This window comes from Lepidochelys olivacea, assembly GCF_965140295.1.
Source record: "Lepidochelys olivacea isolate rLepOli2 genome assembly, chromosome: 2".
In the NCBI taxonomy this organism is placed as follows: Eukaryota; Metazoa; Chordata; order Testudines; family Cheloniidae; genus Lepidochelys; species Lepidochelys olivacea.
In genome coordinates, this window is record NC_140412.1 from 44,293,784 (window position 1) to 44,314,611 (window position 20,828).

The 20,828-nt window shown below is 40.0% G+C and overlaps 1 protein-coding gene across 1 annotated transcript in view; it reads left to right on the forward strand.

The window, feature by feature from the left end:
• The window catches only part of CDH17 (cadherin 17), a 42,760-nt gene extending 23,296 nt beyond the window's left edge, over positions 1-19,464 (forward strand). The window contains exons 10-18 of the mRNA XM_084618928.1: positions 1,713-1,928; positions 3,355-3,431; positions 5,069-5,260; positions 7,191-7,435; positions 9,878-10,008; positions 13,780-14,016; positions 17,130-17,246; positions 17,366-17,482; positions 19,317-19,464. Coding sequence (XP_084475054.1) covers positions 1,713-1,928; positions 3,355-3,431; positions 5,069-5,260; positions 7,191-7,435; positions 9,878-10,008; positions 13,780-14,016; positions 17,130-17,246; positions 17,366-17,482; positions 19,317-19,417 — 1,433 coding nt within the window. The 3' untranslated portion in view covers positions 19,418-19,464. The remainder of the gene's footprint in view (positions 1-1,712; positions 1,929-3,354; positions 3,432-5,068; positions 5,261-7,190; positions 7,436-9,877; positions 10,009-13,779; positions 14,017-17,129; positions 17,247-17,365; positions 17,483-19,316) is intronic.
• The last annotated feature ends 1,364 nt before the right edge of the window (positions 19,465-20,828 follow it).

The following is a 20,828-nucleotide window of genomic DNA, read 5'->3' on the forward strand; positions in this document are numbered from 1 at the left end:
CTTTACAGTATTTTCCAGAGAAAAGGTGGGTCAGGTAATATCTTTTATTGAACCAACTTCTGTTGGTGAAGGACACAAGCTTTTGAAGGAAACAGAGCTCTTCTTCAGGTTTGGGGAAGGTACTCAGAGTATCACAGTTCAATACAAGGTGGAACAGATTGTTTAGCATAAGTGGTTAACACACATTGTAAGAGACCATTCAAGGTGAAGTGGCCACTTAACACCTCTGCAGTCATCGGAGAAAAAAGGGGGGGTTTGTGGATTACAGATTGTTGTAATAAACTATAAATCCCATATCTTTATCAAGACCATGGTTTTTAGTGTCTAGCAAAGTTATGAATTTAAGTTCCCAGCCTCATCTTTTGAAAGTGTTGTGCAGATTTCCTTTGAGGATGAGGACTGAGAGGTCAGATGAGCGATTGTTTTGTGAAAAGTGTTTGCCCATGGGTGATATGGTATTTTTGTCTTTTATCATTTTTCTGTGTGAAACCTGTCATCTGAGAATGTAGCAAGTGTCTGGTTTTCCTACTAGTTGTAATTGGGATATTTAGTGCACTGGATGAGTACACCATATGCTGTGATAGGTATGTGTGGGACTCATGCATCTTAAAAGGTGAGTTGTGGGGGATACTGATCACCGTAGCAGTGGAGATATGTCTGCAGGTTTTGCATCTGTTGTTATTGCGGGTTAGGGAACAATCTGTTCCACCTTGTATTTACCCGTGACACTCCGAGTACCTTTTCAAGACCTGAAGAGGAGCTCTGAGTAGCTTGAAAGCTTGTCTCTTTCACCAACAGAAACTGGTCCAATAAAAGCTATTACGTCACTGTGATGGGGTGCCTACCCCACACATGCCCGAAAATGTTTAATGTGGACCTGAGGGGCCAGGGTACCTGGCTGCACCTGGAGGGACAGCCAGGCCTAACTCAACAAGAAACCCAGCTGGTCTGGAATAGGGTGGATTATAAAGCCAGAAAGTTTGCAGCAGAAGGAGGCTGCAGGGAGAGGGCCTGCAGTCACTCTCTGGGAGCAGAGAGGAGGAGACGTGAAAACCCAGGAGGAAGAATAAGCCCTGGGTTTCTAGCCCTAGCAGAAGGGTAAATCCCAGAGGAGTTGTGGGGAAAGAAAGCCTGTGAGGGCTAATTAAGAAGAAGCTCAGGGAAACAGCTGCAAGGGGTAGGACTATGCAGACCTGGGCTGTTTGTTGTAGGGTCCCTGGGATGGAACCCAGTGTAGAGAGCAGGCTTGGGTTCTTCTACCAGCCACTGGGAAGTGGTACAGGAGTGGCAGAGATGCCAACTGCACAAGATGGTCTGGAGAGACTTTGTTACCCCAGAAGGGGAGGCGTATAGTGACTTAGCTGGAGGGGCTGATTCACAAAGAAGTAGCACCCTGAGTCCTGGAGAGGGGGGGCCACGATGCAAGGAAGAGGGCATCAGACCTGAGTGGAGCTAATCCACAAGGAGGTGCCACAAGGAGGGGCCCCTTGTGGTGAGTGAAGCCCACCACACTCACACCTTGTCTCTGTAATATCCTGGGACCGACACGGCTACAACAACATTGCAAACAGTATTTTCCAGGCAATTGGCATTTTTACAGTATCTGTTATATTCATACTAGCGGCATCGTCCATAGTATTTGATTCAGTGAAAAAGTAGGATATATTGATAGATGTGTTATCTAACTGACTTCATTCTTTCCTTGACTCTAGGGAGCAATATTGGAACTCTGTATGCTACAGACATGGATAAAGAAAACACTCTTAATTCTCGCCTGCAGTTCCGTATTGTGGAGCAGAACCCCAAAATCCCTTTAGATAACCTCTTTATTATCCAACAAGAAGCTGGGACTTTCCAGCTCTCTAGGTCTTCATTAAACAAGCAGAAAGTTTCGAATTATTCTGTAACGGTGGAGGTGACCGATAAAGGTCAGTACAAACAGCCCATCACATGCTGAAATAATTTCATTCGTCAGCCTTCCTGTTTCAGTGTTCAGTATCCAAGATGTTCATGTTAAGCGATTTAGGGATTCCCAGACAGGGCATTTACAGGAAGCAGCAGTATTGAGCGCTGCTCTTCTTACTGAATTTTACTTAATTGTTTTAAAGATGCACAGAGAAATGACTCATAATGTGATAATTAAATTCAGCAAGCACTAGGGCAGAGGGTTCACTAGAATTCTCCAGTAAGAGGTTTTCTACTGCATGGGAATCTCTGAAGGGATTGCATGATTTGTGATGTTTCCACTGGTTTTATTGGAAAGGATTAATGTCTCACTGAAGAAACTTCAGTGAGTTCAGTGCAGCTAGCCAGAGAGTCCAGATGGTTTATACAAATATTCAGAACAAAAGTTCATCTTCAAAAAGGGTTTGCAAGCTCATTATCCAAGAGCTCAGAAATCCCTGATGGTTAACTGAATAGAAAGTATGTACTTTTTCCCATTAAAGACTAAGGGCTTCATCCTGCAGTTCTTAGCCAAGCAAAACTTACAAAATTTACATTGACCTCCATGGGAGATAGAAGCACATAGAGTAAGCAGGATTACATTTCCCCTTCGTTAATGAAACAGCATGGTTTAAACAAATGATAGGAGAACTTCAAAAGGCTTGGAAGTTGGTTTTGGAAGCTCATTTCGAATTACATCTAAACTATTTTGTTTAGGATATTCCCTGAGTCCTGGTTTAAGACATACACAATGAAAATACTGGGATCTGACTGTGTCTGAACAATTTACAGTCAACCAGAGCAGACTTTTTGGATCCAGAAAAACCAAATACTAAGGGCTCCACCCCCCCCCTCCCCGCCGCCATTTGTGGCACATTCCTGGATTTAAAACAAGGCTGTGAGGTCTGCTGCTGTCTGAGTTCACTGATTGGCATTCTGCTAATTATACCTAGTTTAGGTCCAGCTATAAGCAAAGTTCAGAATGTTCTCTGATGACCCACCATAGGGAAAAAAAAGACTGGTATCTCTGGATGGGGGAGGGAAGAGTCTCCTTGCAATCTCCATGTTATGAAGAACACAGAAAATTCATTATCTTCCTGCTCCTGATCAGGGGTGGGGTGAAAGTAAATTTAGGAAAAGAATTAGGGGAAAGAATGGTGGAAATGTTGAGAGAACTAGGAAGAGGCAAGGAGAACTGAGGGAACCCCCCTCGAAGTATAAACTAATTGTGACGCCCAATATCTTGTGGCCAGTCTTTCTGACAGCAGTAGGATTTTGCTTCGATTGCTATGTTGTATTGCCATGTTGTACGCTTGTACAATGCCTGTCACACTGTGAACACTTGAAAAAAAACCTCAGGTTTTCTGCAGAAAGGTTGCTTGTGATATTGCTTTGTTCTGTTTTGTACAGTGTTCACAACATTGTGTGATGTGAAAATAAACGTCATTGACATGAATGATCAGATTCCCATCTTTGAAAAATCAGACGTGAGTATTCCTCACAATATTGTTTCTGATGTTACAAGACAAACTTTTACTGAAGCTATGGCCAGATCTAATGCCTGCTGAAGTCAGTGGGCGTCTTTCCATTAACTACAATGGTCATTGGTTAAGGTTGCTAGTGAGCAGCAGAGATAACATTATGCCTCTGCAGCAAGGCCTGTCTACAAGATCTAAATAGCTGCGGTAAACAGACTTACAACACAAATCTAAGAGTTCATTCTTGAGTATGAAAATAAGTTAAAATGTGTACTGTTCATTTAAAGGGACAATATTGGGAATTCAGGCCTGAAATGTAGGTTTTATAAAGTGGGGGAGGGGGAGAGTGGAAATGAAATGGATTAAAATGGCTTAATGTAAAAAATGTATTGGATTTAAGATTTCCCCCAATACCATTGCAAAAACAGTGCTAGTGCGTATGCACCAGAAAGTGAAATTACCTGTAATCACAAGTGAAACTGACCAGTCTATTTTCTTTCTGCAAAGGGAAAGTGCAAAGACAAACAAAGAGCATGAATGGTGAAGAATGGATTAGATTTAGGAAGTTTGCTCAGTTCTAATAAACTAAAATGTTACTAGTAATACAGAAATAATGTATGTAAATATATATATTTTAACTTGGCATCATCCCTTCAGTTTCTAGACTGCAAGGATGTAAGGTTTTTAATAAAAGAACTATTGAAAAAAAATTGTAACAAGCTCTTTGGGGCAGATTAAATAGTTGGAGGAAACATGCCAAAAGCCAGATTATGACATCAATTACACCTTTGTAGCTCCTTGACTTAATTTTACAGATATTTCATTTCAATTAAATAATATTCTGCAATTTCTTTCCTGAACTAAATAATAGCAATATGAACCATACAAATACATAGTTATAATTATGATATATTTAAAGGATTAAAAAAGTTTATAAATTAAAAAAATCAATCTAACCACTGCTGGCATGAGAAGTATTATTTATTTTTGTAAATTAATTCAAGTGTTAAGGAAAAAAATCTTTAAGGAGCATGTTGGCAGTTCAGGAGGTTTATTTTTGACATATGTCCAATGTATCTTTTGTGTGAGGTTTGTACAAGGGCCTAGAAATTTCAAATAGTCACTTTTAATTAAAGAACGATTGAGGGTGAAATCCCTGATGGTTAACTGACTATAAAGTACTTACCTTAGGCTGGTATAGCAACCACTACCCATCTTTGCCAATTGAATGGGGCACTCTAGCCAGTTGATTGACATAACTCAGCTTTTTGAGTTTATCATTCAGATGTTTATCAAAACTAGAAGGATGGATGGTCTTTTTGGAACTGGACTGGGACTCGGGACACTGGGTGGAATTCCTGGTTCTGCCATAATTTTTCTGTGTGACCTTGGGCCAGATCCTCAAAGACATTTAGGAACCAACTCTCATTTTTAGGCACCTGACTCTCATTGATTTAAATGGGAGTTAGGTATTGAAATATCTTTGAGGATCTTAGCCTCAATCTCTTTATGCCTCATCTGTAAATAGAGAAAATAATTCTCTTCTTTCTTGTGTGGTTGAACTCATTAATGATTATGCTTCACTAAGTTGTAGCACTGAAGGCCATTTCCTTGAATGGTTCCTGATGTCTCATGTTTCTCTTTAGTACGGTAATTGGACTATTCTTGAAGATACTCCAGTAGGAGAAGTAATACTAGAAATTCAAGCTACAGATGCTGATGAACCATTCACTGGGAGCTCTCAAATCATTTACCAAATTGAAGAGGGAGACCAAAATAAAAATTTCATTATAGAGACAGACCCCCAAACAAATAGGGGATTTGTCAAGATTAACAAGGTAAGGGGATCTCTTTAATTCCTAAATTACAGTAGTACAAATAAATTTTTTCTTTAAGCCTTATTTTTTGTTCTTAAACAACTTCCAGTAATCTTTTTTTTTAACTGCCTGCTGATGGATTATGGATCTCCAGAAAACACAGCTTAAAATGTGTGTCTCATTGGTGCCCCATTGTAAGGTGGTGAGCTAAAGCTTTGAATATTGAACTGGAAGGAAGTTGCCAGTACAGTAGCAATAATTAAATTACCTGCATCCTAAGAAAAATGAAAAAAATGAGGAGGAAGCCCAACATATAACAAAAATTGGTAACTGAAGCCAGAAGAATATCTATAACTCTTTACAAAATGGCTGTAGCATAGCAGAAAGTGTGTTTTAACTGTTAAGTGTATCCCAGCCCTATGCCACATACAATATAGCAAAGCTGGTAATAATTTGTAGAGTGCTACACAGCAAAGGGTTTTGATTTCCAGACAAGTTACCCACAAAGAGACATTTTCTTTGCCCTTCAAAATATGAATGTCTTTTATCACTCTTACACCAAATGTTGTACCTGTTACCCATGTCTCTTCAATTGAGGCAAACTCCATACAGACTCAAAATTATATTTTAATCTTTACAAGAACATCAGAGTTAAATAAATTACTCATTCTAGTCAATAAATTAAAATATTCACACAAGGGTCACTTGTTCCTTATGTGGAACTTGCTTTGATGTCAGTGGAGTTATATTGACACATTGAACATAAGAGTGAGCCTTATTGCAACTCTTTTGTTTCTTTAGAATATATCACAAGATATGATGATGCATGTTGGAGGGTAGATCTTTGTTCTTCATGCAAACACTGTATTACATGTTGTGCAATATCATGAATGGGTCACTGGAAAACTAAGCCAGTAAACATTACAGTGTCTCACAGATATTTGTTTGTAATACAATACTAAGTAAAAGATATCTGTTCCAGGATGGAATCTTAGAGCTGGGGAGCATTTCCAACCCATACTTGACTTTTACAATGGGAGTTGCAGGTGCTCAGCGTGTCTCAGGATCAGGACAAATGTAGAGTTTTTTTCTGTTAAAGTGAACACTGACGGATATAAAGCCAAAGTCAATATTTACCTTGATAGATAACAAATCATGATACTCACTGAAACAAGAAGTCAGTGAATATATAATTAGAAATACCAGGAAAACTCTGTATTATGACCATAAGTTTAAAAAACAGAGGTGCTTTTCCTTTGAAATTAACCTTCTCAAAGGCAGTTCTAGTTAGAGAGAGCCAAAAACAAACAAATAATTATTCATCATCTAATGGGTAAAATATAGTTTTCATTACCTCACCTGCAGCCATTTTGGGTGCAGTCATTCACATGTTCAGTTTTCTTGACATTGTTCTAGACCTCAGTATTATTGCTTTCCAAGGATGTAACCATTAGAAACATATTAACTAATTGCATAACTGTGTTTTCAACCAATCATGAGCCAGAGTCTTCTTGTATGTAACAATAAATATTATTTCTATAAATAGAATTGGAAATTAATTGGAAATGTTACTTGCTGAGGGATACTCCCAAGATCTATTCGTTTTGAAATAATTCTTTCTAGTGCTGTGCTGTTGTCCTCCTACATGATGAGTCTGCCCTATCCCTTTGTTACCTAAGATATACTCTGTCTCCAAAGCAGGGGAGATGGTACCATTGTGTCTGTTGGCTTCACATTAGGGGAGAATCAATAGATTATCTGAAAGCCTTACTTTTAACTTCTTAGTTTATCTTCAGCATTGAGAATACCCACCCTTGTGCTTCCAATTCCCCCAGGGATGGAAATCTTCAAATGATCTGGAGATTATAGGCATACACAAGAGATTCCTCAATCTCTTACTGAAGAGAACAGTGAAATGATTGTTTATTGCAATCTCTCCCCATTTCTCCAGATCCTTGATTTTGAAATGTCTTCAGTGTACAACCTGACAGTCAAGGCCGTAAATCCAGAACCTTTGGTGAAAGGAGTACAGTATAATTCAAGCTCCACTGCCTATTTCAGAGTTGTTGTGGCGGATGTGAATGAAGTGCCAGTTTTCTCCAAGAATACTTATATAGTAGATATATTTGAAGATGTTCCTGTAGGTACTTTGGTGATGAACGTGACGGCCAATGATCCTGAGGGGGACCGGATAAGGTAAAACAAAATCCAAAAATCCCCACAACCAAACAAAAACACCCTGCCTTCTATTTATTTGTAGTTTTTAGCATTGACTGGGATTCTCACATCAGTTGTTAATCTAGTCCTAAACCAGTGAGCTTCTAGATTGAAATGCTGTGGTTGAGAGCAATAGAATATCTGTGCCAGGAAGAGGACACATTCAAACACAGAATACAAGGAAATGCAATAATTTTTTCAATGTATGTATAGTTTACATTTTATTGTGGAAGATAACACAATGGAAACAGTTGGGTGTGTTCCTGTTGCAGTACATGATCTTCTCTGCAGCAAACTCTAGGGTAAAGCCTTTTGTATGTTCCTGTATTATAGCAAGAATAATTCCAATGGAGCTCATGGTTTATGAGATTAATAATGAAAAATAGGCCAAAGTAAATCTCCAGAGAAAGACACTGTTGACTTGAAAACAATCCCTTTTGCCTTGATTTGTGTTTCAAGTAGGTTTAATAATGAATGAGTTGTGTATAAAATATTCCTAGATGGAGACTAAGAATAAGCAAGAGGATAATGATTTTTTTTCTTTCCAGTAAATTGTTAGGGCTTTTTATGCAGCAGAACACACCTACAAACTAAACAAAGAGTTAACACATCTAAAGCAGGATTTCAATAATACATTAGATTTTTTTTTTTCAAATCAGTCTTCTTTAGTTCAATTCTCAGAGTCTAAGCCTCTGTTTAGGATACAAAAAATTTTCTGCCCCTACTCCTGCATAATTCATACTGAGGTTTTGCGGAAAAATAAAAAATAACATTAACTAGTTTTGAGGAAAACACCAAGCAAGCTAATGGAGTTACATGAATGATGAATCTGACCTCAGGTCTCCCCAGCACCACCCATATGAATGATCTATGTTTTACACTGATTCCATTAACATGGTTTGTCTCAGTGAGAATGCCAATGGTGACACCTACAGGACAGCATTTAAAGATGGGCTGACAACCTCTCTGCCCCTCATAAATTGGCACGAAGGGGAAACACTCAGGGTCACAACTTGTGGCTCTCTGCCATGCACTAACAATCACTTATAAACACTGAAGCCTGATGATCAAACCTGTGACTGTAATACATGTCTCACCACAGACAGTAGTGTTGTAGCCGTGTCTGTCCCAGGATACTAGAGAGTTAAGGTGTGGGAGGCAATATTTTCTGTGGGTGGGAAAGACACCCTTTCAAGCTTACACAGAGATCTTAGAAGGTCTCTCAGATCTGAAGAAGAGCTTTGTGTAAGCTCGAAAGCTTGTCTCTCTCACCAGCCTTGTCTAGTTTATCTACACTTTTCTTCTGTCACTGTGCCTCATACAAATCCTCTCTCCTCCCCCGGTAGAATATATAGATAGAATATATTTTTGTCTTTATCCTATACTAAAAGGCAGTATACTTCCTGTTGCTGACCATTAAGGTTAAGGCCTCTTTACTTGCTTGTCTTCTAAATGGTGCAAGTGTCATGGAATGGGTTCAGATGGCTTCCACTGTGGCTGTTTGTCATGGGGTCATTGTCCCTGGAACTGATGTTGTGAGTGTCCCCAGTAAGTGGTAGATCCTTAAACCAAGGCAGTGATATTCAACAGTGAGTTACATACCTCTAAGCTTTATTGATCCTGTCTGCATGGTGTGAGATTTCCTTATTCCCTTCCCTAGCAACCCAGTCAACAACCAGTTACCCTACTTCATCTTACTCCAGTATCTGCCACTATGTCAAAAAGCGATGGATAAGCACATTAACGAGATGCTTTTGTTAACTCAATCAGTCGTGAAAGAATTAAATGTTGATATTTCAATCATCATTCGTCTTCAGAGTTAAAATCCTATTGAGATTAATAGGAGCAGTTCACAGGGTATCTCTGAGCTAGCTGTCTGCACACTCAGTCAATTGTCAAACAACACTGTTTACACTCCGTTTAAACTGAGTTTCTATTCAGGTCACATTTTAAAGATTCTTTGCAAATTAAGGATCTAGAGTCATTTAAAATCAAAATTTAAAAGACAATTATTTGGGAACGCTAAAAAAATGACAATTATAGAGTTATTATAACTGCATTTTACACAGGGCACAGCTTTTAGATTATGGTAGTAGGACCTCTCTGATCATCTAGTCTCATATTTTTTTCATTTGCTTTTAACCCTGTCTGAAGGGCAGACCCCAGGGCATCTCTTGAGTTGTCTCCCTCTTTTTTGGTGGAAGGACTATCAACTTTTCCAAGGAATTCTATCCTTGTCCTTTAGATACTCTACTAATCAAGCTATTTACCGACAGTTTTTAAACCAGTACAGATAATTTAATGTTTAACCAATGAAGAGACATTTGCTCTATAAAAATTATTATGGCTTGGTACAGAATATATATACATATATATATATATATATATATATATACACATCTATATTTATGCTTTGTGAAGATACACGTTGGAAAGCAACAAGAGAAACTGGCTGCGGATTGATACATTTTCTGGAGCGATATATACTCATGCTCCTTTGGATCGAGAAGTAGAACATGAATACAAAGTACAAGTCACTGCAACAGAAGAAAGTAAGCAATGAAACCACTATGTTTGTTTTCCAAGGTTACATACACAGCTAACAGCAAGACCTTGACTTTGTTTGATACAGCTATAGAAGCTGCACTATTAAATTATTTTTGCTGCATCTTGCTGTTTATGCTTGGGAGGATATATTCGTTTAGGAATTACTTTCTGTAAAATGAAACTTCAGATTATTGATAATATGGATTAGGGCTGTCAAATGATTTAAAAATAATCTCAATTAATCGTGAGATAAAAAAGTTGCAATTAATTGCAGTTTTAATCACACTGTTAAACTACAATAGAATACCAATTTTAAATTTATTAGAAATATTTTAGTTTTACTACATTTTCAAATATATTGATTTCATAGATTCATAGATTCATAGATATTTAGGTCAGAAGGGACCATTATGATCATCTAGTCCGACCTCCTGCACAACGCAGGCCACAGAATTTCACCCACCACACCTAAAAAAGACCTCACACCTATATCTGTGCTATTGAAGTCCCCAAATTGTAGTTTGAAGACCTCAAGGAGCAGAGAATCCTCCAGCAAGTGACCCGTGCCCCATGCTACAGAGGAAGGCGAAAAACCTCCAGGGCCTTCCAATCTGCCCTGGAGGAAAATTCCTTCCCGACCCCAAATATGGCGATCAGCTAAACCCTGAGCATATGGGCAAGATTCATCAGCCAGATACTACAGAAAATTCTTTCCCGGGTAACTTGGATCTTACCCCATCTAAAAACCCATCACAGGCCATTGGGCCTATTTACCATGAATATTTAATTACCAAAACCATGTTATCCCATCATACCATCTCCTCCATAAACTTATCGAGTTTAATCTTAAAGCAAGATAGATCTTCTGCCCCCACTACTTCCCTCGGAAGGCTATTCCAAAACTTCACTCCTCTGATGGTTAGAAACCTTCGTCTAATTTCTAATCTAAATTTCCTAGTGGCCAGTTTATATCCATTTGTTCTTGTGTCCACATTGGTATTGAGTTTAAATAATTCCTCTCCCTCTCTGGTATTTATCCCTCTGATATATTTATAGAGAGCAATCATATCTCCCCTCAACCTTCTTTTAGTTAGGCTAAACAAGCCAAGCTCCCTGAGTCTCCTTTCATAAGACAAATTTTCCATTCCTCGGATCATCCTAGTAGCCCTTCTCTGTACCTGTTCCAGTTTGAATTCATCCTTCTTAAACATGGGAGACCAGAACTGCACACAGTATTCCAGGTGAGGTCTCACCAGTGCCTTATATAACGGTACTAAAACCTCCTTATCCCTACTGGAAATACCTCTCCTGATGCATCCCAAGACGACATTAGCTTTTTTCACAGCCATATCACATTGGCAGCTCATAGTCAACCTATGATCAACCAATACTCCAAGGTCCTTTTCCTCCTCCGTTACTTCTAGTTGATGCGTCCCTAGCTTATAACTAAAATTCTTGTTATTAATCCCTAAATGCATGACCTTACACTTCTCACTATTAAATTTCATCCTATTCCTATTACTCCAGTTTACAAGGTCATCCAGATCCTCCTGTAGGGTATCCCTGTCCTTCTCTAAATTAGCAATACCTCCCAGCTTTGTATCATCTGCAAACTTTATTAGCACACTCCCACTTTTTGTGCCCAGGTCAGTAATAAAAAGATTAAATAAGATTGGTCCCAAAACTGATCCTTGAGGAACTCCACTGGTAACCTCCCTCCAACTTGACAGTTCACCTTTCAGTAGAACCCGTTGTAGTCTCCCCTTTAACCAATTCCCTATCCACCTTTCAATTTTCCTATTGATGCCCATCTTATCCAATTTAACTAATAATTTCAATTACAACACAGAATACAAAGTGTTAAGTGCTCACTTTATATTACTATTTTGATTATAAATATTTGCACTGTAAAAAAGATATAAAAAATAGTGCAAGATACAAGTTGAAGCATGTAAGGGCATGTGAATGTTTGGCATATCTGTCTCGTAAATACTGTGAAGGAGCAAGGCCAGATGGCTATAGAAAAGTAGTGGGAGATAGATATATTAGCTCCAGGCTAAACAAATCCCTGGTACCAGGATAAGTGAAATGGCAGCTGCTCCAGGTCAATTAAGACACCTGGGGCCAATTAAGAACTTTCCAGAAGGCAGGGAGAAGGCTAGGTTGATTGGGACACCTGAAGCCAATCAGGGGCTGCCTGAAACTAGTTAAAAGCCTCCCAGTTAGTCAGGTGGGTGTGCATGTCAGGAGCTGTGGGAGGAAGTTGCGCTGTTGGAGAGGCTGAGTAGTACACACCATATCAGGCACAAGGAAGGAGGCCCTGAGGTAAGGGTGAAGTGGAGCTTGAAGAAGTGAGGGCTGCTGTGGGGGAAGTAGCCCAGGGAATTGTACATGTCATGTTTCTAAAAGGTCAGCTACCATAGCTGATACTATTAGGGTCCCTGGGCTGGAGCCCAGATTAGTGGGTGGGCCTGGGCTCCCCCCCCCAACCTTTTCCCCCTGATTAATCACTGAGACTGGGAAACAACAGAGACTATGCAAGGAAGGATAGCTTCTCCTCACCTCCCTCGCTGGCTTATGATGAAAATGGCTCAGTAGACTGTGACCCTTGTCTCTAGAGAGAGAAGGGTTACGTGCAGAGTCACAGTGAGCCTCTGAGGCTAGCAAAATCCGCCAGGAAACACGGGCCCACGGAGGCAAGGACAGAGCTTTGTGACAATACCTTGCAACACCGACTACAACAGTGTCATGCAAATGCCTATTCTGACTTTCAGATGACATTGTAAATAAGTAGCAGGCAGTTTTATCTCCCATTAATGTAAACAAACTTATCTGTCTTAGCAATTGGCTGAACAAGAAGTAGGACTGAGTGGACTTGTAGGCTCTAAAGTTTTGCATTGTTTTGTTTTTGAGTGCAGTTATGTGGAAAATAATAATTCTACATTTGTAAGTTTCACTTTCATGATAAAGAGATTGCACTACAGTACTTGTATGAGGTGAACTGAAAAATAGTATTTCTTTTGTTTATACCGGCAGGGGATTTAATTTTGCCACCTACACTGCTAACAAGGATGGCTAACAAGACTGGGATGTATTTGGGTTGAAATCTGTCTTTTAAGGCATAAACCCAGGTTTCCCTAACTAACTTGAACACAACAACAATTACTTAACATTTAATACTGTCCATTGTTTTTGACATATCAAAAGAACAGTTGACATTACTGGGGAAAGAGAAGGTCTTAGATGAAGAACTAGATTGGGGCTGCTGTTGCTGGGATGTGCAAAGAAAGGCAACCACATCTTGCCTTTTGCCTGCTCACGCAGGGAATAGCCAAAAGGCTGGGGCTTGTGTTCACTTAACATAAAAGGCTGGAGTTCCCTGCTCCAAAGAGGGCTTGCTGGATATGGTGGCTTAATATATCTCCTCTTTCACCAGTTAGCACTCAGAAGCCAGCACTAGTCAGTCAGAAGTGGCAGCTAGTGTTACTTTTTAAAAAGTGTAGGGGTGTGTGTGATCCCCCCTCCCCAGCACTTTAAAAAAAGTGACACTAGTTGCCACTTCTGACTGACTACACCCGCTCAGTCCCTCCAGAGACTCATTGCCTCTGTATTCTACAGACGGAGTAGCTCTGGCACCTGCCTCTCTCATGTTGCACCACCACACCCACTCTCTTCAAGGCCACTGCAGCTGCAAAAGCAACAACCCAGCCCCAAGCGACTGTGAATTTGAAGTCCACGACCTGAAGTATAATTTTGCACTGTTTTAAATTCTACAGATAAAAAATCTCAGAGCTCCACAGCAGTCTTCATGCTATTCATAAAAGATGTGAACGATAATCCTCCCCGGCTAACAAAGGGTAATCATCTATTCTTCTGCCATCCGCTCCATGGAGGAGCAAGAGCAGAGATCCAGGCCACCGATGATGATCAACAACTGTATCCTCCAGAATTCAATTTTTCTCTTGGAGGCGGTGAAAATATAAAGAGTGACTGGGAAATTTCTAGAATAGATGGTAAGTTTTTCAATCATATTGAAAATGTAGCATGTACATGCATTTATTGTGTATATTTAAGAAATGGTTGGATTCCTGTTTCATTCTGACCTTTCTGTGTTATATATTGTACATTGAAATATTTAGGTGTGTTGAGAAAGTAATATATATTTGAGTACATGATTATTGCAACACTTTAGATTGTTGTATTTGGCTTTATTTTTCATTGATAAAACCCATTTGTAAGAGATGATGCTTTTATTTAGTGTGCTAGCAAACTGGGATTTTTCTCACAAGAAGAGAGAAGAAACACATGTGACTCAAAGTGCTGTGGGAATCTACTTCAATATAAACAGTATAAAACCATTTTTGATACAGAAACAGAGCAGCTAGAGTAAACTGTGCATTAGATACTTTTCCCAGGACATTGCATTTTAATATTTTGATGTTGGATGTGGCAATGTGCAAAATCTGACTACAGATTTACGGTATGTATTGTAGCTAGAATGTTTTGTGAAGGCTTCCCCACTATACTGGCTTAGTTTGCATACATCAGAGGAGTGGCCTGTCCTGCTAGGTGACCTTGGGGACACTTTTTAGGAAAGCCTGCCATGTTAGATTATCATGGGGTGTAATGCGAGGATGGTTGGTTTAGATATTCTGAAATGATTGCACGAGTGTGGAATTCCTTCTGAATATAAGAAGTGGTGTATTGTAGAAGTTAAGATGCAGAAGGCACTGGGTGAGAGTCTATGGATTGCAGGAGATCAGATGAGATGATCATAAAAGTCCCTATGTGGTTTTGCAGGGGGCAGAATAGACTACATGTAAGAATTCCATGAGCATCTGATTCCTTCTCATACATCCACCTCTCCTCCCTCCAGCCTGTCCATACCCGGCTTCTGCCCCACCCCTGTCCTGTCCTAGAATATCCCCCGTGCCTGGGGTCCCTGCAGAGGTGGCAGAGAGCCGATGGAGGCAGCTAAGTGCCAGACACAAAGGCTGTCTGCACCTGGAGTTATTCCCTGGGGGGCCCTTGCATCTTCCCTGGAGCCCCTTTACTGCAGCTTGAATGGATTGGGGAACCACTAGATCTTAAAAAAAAAAAAGGAAAAAGAAAGACCTGGGCAGTAGGGCATCTGCAGGGGGAGGTGGTGTTTAGTGAAACTGAGCACGTTTTACAGTCCCTCATTGTCCTGATAAAAGAAAAGGAGTACTTGTGGCACCTTAGAGACTAACCAATTTATTTGAGCATGAGCTTTCGTAAGCTACAGCTCACTTCATCGGATGCATACCGTGGAAACTGCAGTAGACATTATATACACACAGAGACCATGAAACAATACCCCCTCCCACCCCACTGTCCTGATGGTAATAGCTAATCTAAAATGATCATCAAGTTGGGCCATTTCCAGCACAAATCCAGGTTTTCTCACCCTCCGCCCCCCCCCACATCACTTCACAATGTGTATGATAATCAAGGTGGGTCATTTCCAGCAGAAATCCAGGTTCTCTCACTCCCTCACCCCCCTCCAAAAAACCCCACACACAAACTCACTCACCTGCTGGTAATAGCTTATCAAAAGTGACCACTCTCCCTACAATGTGCATGATAATCAAGGTGAGCCATTTCCAGCACAAATCCAGGTTTTCTCACCCCCCCAGCCCCATACACACACAAACTCATTCTCCTGCTGGTAATAGCTTATCCAAAGTGACCACTCTCCCTACAATGTGCATGATAATCAAGGTGGGTCATTTCCAGCACAGATCCAGGCTTTCTCACCCCCCCCCCCACCCCGGGGGGAACACACACACACACACATAAACTCACTCTCCTGCTGGCAATAGCTCATCCAAACTGACCACTCTCCAAGTTTAAATCCAAGTTTAACCAAAATGTCTGGGGGGGGAGGTGTAGGAAAAAGCAAGGGGAAATAGGCTACCTTGCATATTGACTTAGCCACTCCCAGTCTCTATTTAAGCCTAAATTAATAGTATCCAATTTGCAAATGAATTCCAATTCAGCAGTTTCTCGCTGGAGTCTGGATTTGAAGTTTTTTTGTTGTAAGATAGTGACCTTCATGTCGGTGATTGCGTGACCAGAGAGATTGAAGTGTTCTCCGACTGGTTTATGAATGTTATAATTCTTGACATCTGATTTGTGTCCATTTATTCTTTTACGTAGAGACTGTCCAGTGGTGGATGTGCAGGTGAACAAGCCTCTGATAGTGTGGCTGATGTTATTAGGCCCTGTGATGGTGTCCCCTGAATAGATATGTGGGCACAGTTGGCAACGGGCTTTGTTGCAAGGATAGGTTCCTGGGCTAGTGGTTCTGTTGTGTGGTATGTGGTTGTTGGTGAGTATTTGCTTCAGGTTGCGGGGCTGTCTGTAGGCAAGGACTGGCCTGTCTCCCAAGATTTGTGAGAGTGTTGGGTCATCCTTCAGGATAGGTTGTAGATCCTTAATAATGCGTTGGAGGGGTTTTGGTTGGGGGCTGAAGGTGATGGCTAGTGGCGTTCTGTTATTTTCTTTGTTAGGCCTGTCCTGTAATAGGTGACTTCTGGGAACTCTTCTGGCTCTATCAATCTGTTTCTTCACTTCCGCAGGTGGGTATTGTAGTTGTAAGAAAGCTTGATAGAGATCTTGTAGGTGTTTGTCTCTGTCTGAGGGGTTGGAGCAAATGCGGTTGTATCGCAGAGCTTGGCTGTAGACGATGGATCGTGTGGTGTGGTCAGGGTGAAAGCTGGAGGCATGCAGGTAGGAATAGCGGTCAGTAGGTTTCCGGTATAGGGTGGTGTTTATGTGACCATTGTTTATTAGCACTGTAGTGTCCAGGAAGTGGATCTCTTGTGTGGACTGGACCAGGCTACGGTTGATGGTGGGATGGAAATTGTTGAAATCATGGTGGAATTCCTCAAGGGCTTCTTTTCCATGGGTCCAGATGATGAAGATGTCATCAATATAGCGCAAGTAGAGTAGGGGCTTTAGGGGACGAGAGCTGAGGAAGCGTTGTTCTAAATCAGCCATAAAAATGTTGGCATACTGTGGGTCCATTCGGGTACCCATAGCAGTGCCGCTGCTCTGAAACCTGTCATTGTCCTGATGTGTATGTCCTGTTCCATGTTGACAGGCACCCACGCTTACCTTTCCCCAAAGCACACTAATCTAGAGGAGAAAAATTATAGCATTCCATTAACAATTAACGACAACGGAAAACCACCCCGGGAAGGAAACCTGAATCTTCAAGGTATGTTACACACACAGCACTTATGGGGCTGGTTTACAGAAAACGGCAATATTCATGGACAGTTCTGTCGGGCTGATAAACGATTCCACTAATCTTATGACATTTGTCTTTGACTGTAGTAAACGTTTGCCGGTGTACAGATGAGAAGAGATGTTTTATAGAAGTAGAAAACCATTCTGGGATGCCAAGCACAGGCATGGCAGTTGGTATTCTTCTTGGAGTATTGATATCCATCGGTAGGTGATATTTCTTAGAGACATGATTACTTTAACTTTTCAGTTTAACATTATTCATTGTTTTAACTCCTGTGGGACACCAACATTTATGGTGCCAACAAGCATGATTGTAAAGTTAGATTGTATTGCACAGGATCTTATTCAGCTAGGCATGAGCTGATGGAATGAAGGCAAACAGATGCATACCTTTCCCCCCAAAACAAGACAGAATGCTTTTGAGTATTCTTTTAATAAGCTTAAGCACAAAAGGAGTAGGGATGACAGACTAATGAGATCCAGTCTCTTCCTCTCCCCTCTCCCCCCACCAATCCTGCCCAGTAAGTAAATAAACAAAAGAATTCAGAGCACAGTCTGTGATTTTTGGATGGCATAGCTACAGTCAGCAGACTGTGACTCTGATTTAGAGACAGTGAAAATATCAAAAAGCTGAAATTAAATAAAATGTAGACATCATATCCGAAGGGATCAAACTTAGAAGATGATATAAAAAGAAGTTATGTCAGCTTTCAATTACCTCAGTTACACAGGAAAAAAGAATGGCCACCAGAAAACAAGTTTTCTGCCCTGCAACTAGGAAAGGGAAACCAAGATTTTGTGATGATACTTGGTGTGTAATTCACAAGCCTCTGGAAGAAGAAAAACTACCTATGACTATAATTTGGTCCTTAGAAGATGGAAGAGGGAAAGGGGATATAGTGTGATTCAAAGAAAGCTAAGAGAATGGAAAAAGCCAGGATCAGAGTTTGTGGTTGCCAGAGAAAGCCTTTACATCAGATCTATGTTCAAACCTCTGAAATCACGATTTCCCTGGAATACCTTCATCCAACCTCTCATTTAATATGAACTAGAGACAAAACGTACCACAGGAAAATTAGATTAACAGGAATAGCAAAACATGACTCCTAGTACTAAGGACTTGATCCCACATCACTGCCTTACTTGAAATTTCTATTCGCTGTTGGTTTGCCAGAAAACTCAGTGAAGACATTTTGTCCAGCTCTATGCTAGCCTACTTTAAAGAGGCCAGTGAAAGTAAGTTGTAAAAAAACCTGTATACGACTCATGATTTTAAAAATAAACTACTGTGCCAAACATACAGCTTCACTTTCACACATATAAAGGACTTTTTCCCCTTTGAATCAGGAGCAAGAACCATAGCCACTCAGACAGATTTAGCGGGGGGTTCAGAGCTGGGCAATGAAAAGGATAAGAGATCTGGAAAGACTTTCATGTGTAGAGAGATTGAAAAGATTAGGACTGTTCAGAGCAGAGTGGAGACTAATAAGAGGGGACATAGTAAAGACGTACAGAGTAATAAATGGTATACAGAGGATAACTCAGCCACTCATATGCTTTCTCAGAAGAGAAGAAGAAGGGGACATTCACTGAAAATAAAAACAATAAATTTAAGACTGGTAAAAAGGAAAAAATTTTACACGGTGCAATAATTGCCACAAAATATCATTGAGCCCAAGGGCTTAGTACAATTTTAGAAAGAGACTGAACATTTATATTGATAATGAGAACATCTACAGTTATACTGGATAGGATAAGAAAAATGATAAGGGATAAAACCCCTCATGCCTCAGGCCATAAAATAACCTCTAACTGAAGGGGATTAAGGAAGAAACCTCCCACATCAGAGAGAAGCAACTGAACCAGAAGTCTGGTCCAGTTTGGTAATTCCTATATCCCTAAAATCCATTTAGTTCCAATTAGGGATGGGAAAGTATTGTGAATAGTTGTATATTAATGAAGATTAATCCCTTGCTGAAATACTTTAAGAATGTTTTAAAATTTCCTTTATTAGGCCATGATTTTTCTTCTCTTTCAGGTTTTATTGTAGGAGGCGTATTTCTCAGACTGGAATACAAGAAAAATAAAGGACTTAAAAGAAATGCAGCTAAGCCATCTGAACTGAAAACATTAACATAATCATTGTTTATTTTATTAGGGGAACAAATGACTTTTGTAACTCAGACCTCCCATAAATGTATTTTCAGAAACTCTTGACACAAACATGTATATGCAGGGTCCCCCTGTTCCCCACTTTTATTAGATATTAAGATTCAGTTATAAAATCTATATACAGTGTACAGTGGCAGCCATTAATAAAAATATCAGCCCTTGCCAGGAGTTAACGTGTGCTGGTACCAAAAAGCTGTGATCCCAGAAAGACTTATAGTCCTGTTAGTGTGGAAACTATTAGTAAATACTGACTGCTCTATATTCTTAGAGAAAGTTTTCATTTTCCTACAATTCTCTTTTCAACAACAAGTTAACAGAGTGTCAATCAATGTGCAGAGAGTGTGTAATTAAATGAAGTCCTACACTAAATTTAGGGCTCTCCCACAAAGTGGGAGGGATCCCTTGACAATAAATTTAACTGCTACCCAAAGCTAGCTATGCCTGGAGATATTCTGACTTGGACCACACCTGCTTGTATTATTACATTATTCTTGTAAATTTAGGACAAAAAGAATTACTGTGACTCACCAATAAGTTAAGCAACCTAGGCTAGTGAAATAGTAGGTATTTTAATTTTCCCTTTATTGCGTGTATCCACTGGGATAGTCTATATTGTTTGTGTAAGCACCATTGTCCTCCTTTAGTGTTCCAAGAAGAACAAAAAAGAAAGATGTTTAAAGACTGTACAAATTGGTTGATGTGCTACTGTATTATAATATTGCAAATAACTTCTGGCTCTGTGCACATTAGATAGTAATTATATGTTCTCCCAAGGGATTTATTGCCTGTCCATGAAACAAGGATAGAAAACCAACGCTGCTGGCAGGGTTTAACACAAAACTTTCCATAAAAGAGACCTGAAATAGTAACTTGCCAGGAGCCAGTGGGCTGTACTTAATTCATGCCTGATTATATCATGATGGGGTAATTGCATTCTGGGACTTATCATATCTGTGTAGTGTACCTATGCATTGAAGATGTCTACGCCTGCGAGATATATCTTAGATTTCAATGAACTCCATTTGGCCCATAGGTCTCATTCTGGGAAGAAAATACAATTGGTTTAAAAAACAGACTTATATTGATGCATTATTTGGTGGTACGCTAATGAAGGGTTGTTTGTTTTTTTGAGCAGGGAATAAAAACTTACAAATTATGCACTTATGTCCCAAATTTGAAAGGCTATGTTCTTTTGAAAGGGAGGTAAGGGATGTGGGAGGGTGGGTGTTTACGTAGCAATTTTTTGGTCAAGTTTGTATAATGTACAGATCTGGAAGGAAAGGAACATTACTCTGATAGCATTGCATTAAAATATGTTTTCCTAGAGTACTGCCAATAAAAACGTTGCTTTTGGCCTTCAGCCATGTCTCACCACATC